The following is a 5,084-nucleotide window of genomic DNA, read 5'->3' on the forward strand; positions in this document are numbered from 1 at the left end:
CCCCCTGCACCCTGAGTGCCCCTTTTCCCTTGTGCATCCTGAGTGTCCCCCTGTGCACCCTGGGTGTCCCTGTGTCCCCCCCTGCACCCTGAGTGTCTGTGTGTGTGTCCCTGCACCCTGAGTGTCCCCCTGTGCATCCTGAGTGTCCCCCTGTGCACCCTGGGTGTCCCTATGTCCCCCCCCTGCACCCTGAGTGCCCCTTTTCCCTTGTGCATCCTGCCCACCCACCCCATCCATCCTAGGCATCCACACATCCCCCCCAACTATTCCTGGGTCACTCCCCACACCCCCCTGTCCATCCCTGTGTCCCCTGTCCGTCCCCACAGCCCCCTGTCCATCCCTATGTCCCTTTGTCCCTCCCCGTGTCCCCTGTCCATCTGTCCAGCCCCTCTCCCCCGCAGCAAACCCGTGTACACGGCGCTGGTGGTGCTGCTCCTCTCCTCCATCACCTTCCCGCCGGGGCTGGGGCAGTTCATGGCCTCCAGGGTGAGTGGGGGGCACAACGGGCTCCCTGGGGACCCCAGAACGTCCTGGTGGGTGCTCAGGGTGTCTGTCTGTCCGTCCCCGTGTCCGTCCAGCTCACCATGAAGGAATATCTCACCTCCCTCTTCGACAACCACACGTGGGGGGGGCGGGCCCCCAACGCCTCGTGGGCGGCCGAGCCCGGGGGGCTCTGGCAGGAGTGGGACCATCCCTCGGCCACCATCTTTGGCACCTTGGCCTTCTTCCTGCTCATGAAGGTAGCCGTGCCCCCCCCGAGCTCTGTGTGTGCCCCCGGCTCCGTGTGCCCATGGGGTGACCCCTCCCCGTGTCCGTGCTGCCCCCCAGTTCTGGATGCTGATCCTGGCCACCACCGTGCCCCTGCCCGCCGGGTACTTCATGCCCATCTTCATCTACGGTGAGCTGGGGGTGGATCAGGGATCAGGGGGGCACAAGGGGGCAGTCAGGCCAGGGGGGGCACAGGGGGGCAGCCAGCCCTTGGATTGGGGGGTACTAGGGGGATGTTGAGCCCTCAGGGCAGGTACATCCAGTCCTGCGAGGGGTACAGGGGTGTATCCAGCTCGCAAGGAGTGGGGCACAGTCGGGGGGGGGTATTGGGGCTGTATCCAGCCTTGGGAAGGGGGTACATCCAGTCTGGGGCTGTATCCCACTCCGGAGTGGGGTTATATCCAGTCTGGTCCAGTCTAGGGGAGTGCAGAGGGTGTATCTGGTCCTGGGGGGGGGGATGTTGCACCCAGTCTGGGGGGCATCCAGCCCCTGGGGTTTATCCAGCCCTGGGAAGGGGGTACATCCAGTGTGGGGGTGTATCCAGGCCTGGGAAGGGGGTACATCCAGTGTGGGGGTGTATCCAGCCCTGGGGGGTGGGTGTGGGGGTGCCACATCCAATCCTGGGGGTACAAGCCCTGCATCCAGCCCTGTGGACCGGGGGGTACATCCAGCCCCGGGGGGCTACAGGAGGGTGATCACCTCCAGCTATTCTGGGGGGGCACTCCCGGTATCTCCCCCTCGCCCCCCTCCCCATTTCAGGAGCCGCCATCGGGCGCTTGCTGGGGGAGGGGGTGGCCCTGCTCTTCCCGCGGGGGCTCCATCCCCAGGGACCCCTCCGGCCCATCATTCCCGCGGGATACGCCCTGGCCGGTGAGTCGGGGGGGTGGGGACACACCCCCGGGGGCGGGGAGGGGGACACCCACCCCCGACCCCTGACCCCCCCGGGGCTCTCCCCCCCCGCAGGCGCCGCCGCCTTCTCGGGCTCGGTGACCCACGCGGTGTCCACGGCGCTGCTGGTGTGCGAGGCCACGGGCCACCTGGGCCACCTGCTGCCCACCGTGCTGGCCGTGCTGGTGGCCAACGCCATCGTGCAGAAGCACCAGCCGTCCTTCTACGACGGTGGCATCATCGTCAAGAACCTGCCCTACCTGCCCCCCATCCGCAGCCGCCACACCGCGTGAGCCCCCCCCCGCCCCGCCCCGCCCCCCCAAAAACACGGTCCGGGGGGGTTGGATGGAAATTTAGGGGTTTTTTTGTGCTCTCCAGCTCCTACAGGGTGGTGGTGGAGGAGTTCATGCAGCGCCAGGTGGTGGCCCTGGCCAAGGGGGATGGTTTCCAGGAGGTGCTGGGGGCCTTGGACGCCTCCTCCGACGCCGAGTATCCCGTGGTGGAGAGCGCAGGTGGGATTTGGGGGATGGGGGGTCACTGGGATTGTCCCTGTTCTCCAGGGTCAGAAGGCAGGTGGGATTTGGGGGATGGGGGGGTCACTGGGATTGTCCCCATCCTCCAGAGTCAGAGTACAGGCGGGATTTGGGAAATGGGGCATGTCACCAGGATTGACCTCCAAAGGGGGAGAGAGACTCCAAAAGGGGGCAGGACCCCAGCGAGGGACTCCAAAGGGAGGGCAGTAGCCCCAAAGGGGGAACCCAAACTGGGAGGAAGACCTCCAAAGGGGGGTGAGACCCCCGCGGTGACCCCCAGGCTGGGGGGGGACACCTCCAACCAGGGGACTCCAGGGTCAGAGTGCAGGGGGGATTTGGGAAATGGGAGGGTCACTGTGGCCATGAGGGACATCACTGGGGTTGTCCCCCTTCTCCAGGGTCAGAGTGCAGGTGGGATTTGGGGGACAGGGAGGGGTCACTGGGATTGTCCCCACCCTCGAGGGTCAGGGTGCAGGTGGAATTAGGGGTTTGGGGGGGTGTCACTGTGGCTGTGGGGGGTCACTGGGATTGTCCCTGTCCTCCAGGGACACAGTGTAGGTGGGATGTGGGGTGTGGGAGGGGGGAGTCACTGTGACCAGAGGGGGGGTCACTGTGACCATGAGGGTCTCACTGGGATTGTCCCCATCCTCCAGAGTCCCCCACCCTGGTGGGCACCGTCAGCAGGGCCCAGCTGGTCACCTTCCTGCAGAGCCACGAGCACCCCCAGGCCCCCCCGGGGGAGAAGGTAAACGGGGGGGAGCACCCAACATACCCAAAACACTGGTTTTCCACCCCAAAACAAACACTCCTGCTCTGCCCAAGGTGGCCCCGGCGGGGACCCTCGGGGACGACTGTGCCATCGAGCCCGTCATGCTCCAGTTCTCCCCGTGGACATCCCTGCACCAGGTTTGGGGGGGACGCGTGTCCTGGGAGACACCCCCCACACACACCCCTGTCTGTCACACCCGGGGGTGGCTCTGTCCCCACCTGTCCCTGCTGTCACCTCTCCCAGGCCTATCACCTGTGCCAGCTGCTGAAGCTGCAGAGAGTGTTTGTCACCCGCTGCGGGGACCTGGTGGGAGCCGTGGGGTGGGCGGAGGTGAGGGGGGAATGGGGGAAAGGGGAGGGATGGGAGGGAAAGGGGGGAATGATGGGGATGGAAAGGGGGGGAAAAGTGGGCAGGGGGAGAGGGGGAAAAGGGAGGAAGGGGGGGAGGGTTAAAAAGGAGGGGAAAATAGGGGAAAGAGGGAAAGGGGGTGTGGGGGAAGGTGGGGAAAGGGAGGAGAAGAGGGAGAAAAAGGGAAGGGGGGAAGGGAGGAAAAGGGGGGAAATGAGGGAAAAGGGGGGGAAGGTGGAAAAAGGGGAGGGGGAAAGGGAGAAAGGGGAAAAAGGGGGGAAAGGGGGAAGAGAGGAAAGGGGGGAAGGAGGAAAAAGGGGAGGGGGCAAGGGGAAAGGGGGGAAGGGGGAGGAAGCTCCTGTCCCACCTGCTCTGTCCTGCAGCTGCGCAAGGGGATCGAGGAACTCGCCAACCCCAAGGGATGACTTTTTGGGACCACGAGGGATCCCTCCCCAGGGATGTCACCCACGGAAAGAGGGGGGTCCTGACCCCCCAGGTGATGGGGGGTGTGTGTCTCCCCCAGGGGGAGGGTGTCCTGGCTGGGGGGGCGGTTCCCCAGCAGAGTGTGCTGTGCATTAAATACATCCATCCCTCCGTGCTTCCTCCTCCTCTTCCTCCTCCTCCGGCCCCACGGGGTTCATTTTGGGGGGCTCACCCCCCCCATACCCAACAAACAGCCCTTAAAACCCCCCAAAACTGCCCCAGGACATGCACTGAAGTGCCCCGGTCTCTGCACCACCCCCCGGGCCCCTCCTCCAACTGTCAGCACATAATTATCCTTATTTCAGTTGTCCTTAATTACAATTAGTAAGGGTGGTGGGTGTTCAGCGACCCCAAGGTCTCCGGGAAATGGGGGTGCTGAGCCCCCCCAGCCCTTGGGTGACCCCGGACCGGAGCTCAGCCTGTTTAGACGGTACATCGGGCGCTAATTAAGCCGGGGGGGTAATTAAGGGCGGCAGGGCAGGTTGGGCAGGGCGGGCAAGCCCGAGCCCGGCTCGGGAGGGGTGAAGCCGGGTCAGCGCCAGGGAGACACCCCAAAAGTGGGGCAGGAGTTGGGCTGGGCGCTGGGCTGGGCGCTGGGAGCACTGGGAGCACTGGGAGCGGGGCCGGGCTGGGCTGTGGCACCCAGGGAGGGGGGAGGGGAGCGCGGGGAGGGGGCCCCAAATCCCTCGGGGGGCGGCACCCCGGGGTGACATCCCCACCGCCCCAAAGCCCCCTCCCCCCGTGCCCCGGTGTCCCCCTCGCCCTTCCCCGGCCCCACCCTGAGCAAACCCGGGACTGCCCAGCCCCCAAACCCGGGGGTGCCCCCCTCACCCGGCCCCTCCCCGGGCGCTGCCGGACTTTGAGCCGCGCTCAAGGACACGACGGAGCTGAGCCCGACAAACTCGTGACACACGCGGGGCACCCACAGCCCCAAACGGCCCCGAAACGGGGTGAAACCCGCCCAAAAGGCAGCTTTTGGGTCGGTGCCCCCAAAAAGTCGGTGCCCCCGACCCTGCCCCACTCCCCCTTCTGGTTTGGGGCAGGAAAAAAACCCTCCAAACCCTTTTTTCCGGCGTTTTTGCACCCGGTGATTTGCAGGCTCCGCGCAGCCGGAGCCGCCGCCGCTGCGGCTTCGGGGGATGGAGAGGCCAAATTCCTCCCGGGTTTTGCTGAGGAAAAGAGGCCCCGGGTGGGAAACGGTCCTGGAGTTGTGTTCGACCCCTTAAAAAACCTGAAACCCCCTTTAAAACCCCTTAAAAAAACCTTAACCCCCCTTTGAAAACCTTAAAACCCCT

The 5,084-nt window shown here is 65.5% G+C and overlaps 1 protein-coding gene across 2 annotated transcripts in view; it reads left to right on the top strand.

Annotated features, from left to right (window-relative positions):
• CLCNKA (chloride voltage-gated channel Ka) overlaps positions 1 to 3,844 on the top strand; it is a 7,499-nt gene extending 3,655 nt beyond the window's left edge. Inside the window, exons 10-19 of one of the 2 annotated variants that reach the window (XM_017833425.1) lie at positions 402 to 486; positions 579 to 740; positions 829 to 898; positions 1,528 to 1,638; positions 1,732 to 1,945; positions 2,035 to 2,168; positions 2,843 to 2,934; positions 3,012 to 3,095; positions 3,202 to 3,288; positions 3,690 to 3,844. In XM_017833425.1, coding sequence (XP_017688914.1) covers positions 402 to 486; positions 579 to 740; positions 829 to 898; positions 1,528 to 1,638; positions 1,732 to 1,945; positions 2,035 to 2,168; positions 2,843 to 2,934; positions 3,012 to 3,095; positions 3,202 to 3,288; positions 3,690 to 3,731 — 1,081 coding nt within the window. In that variant the 3' untranslated portion in view covers positions 3,732 to 3,844. The remainder of the gene's footprint in view (positions 1 to 401; positions 487 to 578; positions 741 to 828; positions 899 to 1,527; positions 1,639 to 1,731; positions 1,946 to 2,034; positions 2,169 to 2,842; positions 2,935 to 3,011; positions 3,096 to 3,201; positions 3,289 to 3,689) is intronic. The other variant, XM_017833426.1, reaches the window with a different exon arrangement.
• Positions 3,845 to 5,084: the final 1,240 nt, after the last annotated feature.

Source organism: Lepidothrix coronata, unplaced genomic scaffold (genome assembly GCF_001604755.1).
Source record: "Lepidothrix coronata isolate B3197 unplaced genomic scaffold, Lepidothrix_coronata-1.0 Scaffold214, whole genome shotgun sequence".
In the NCBI taxonomy this organism is placed as follows: domain Eukaryota; kingdom Metazoa; phylum Chordata; class Aves; order Passeriformes; family Pipridae; genus Lepidothrix; species Lepidothrix coronata.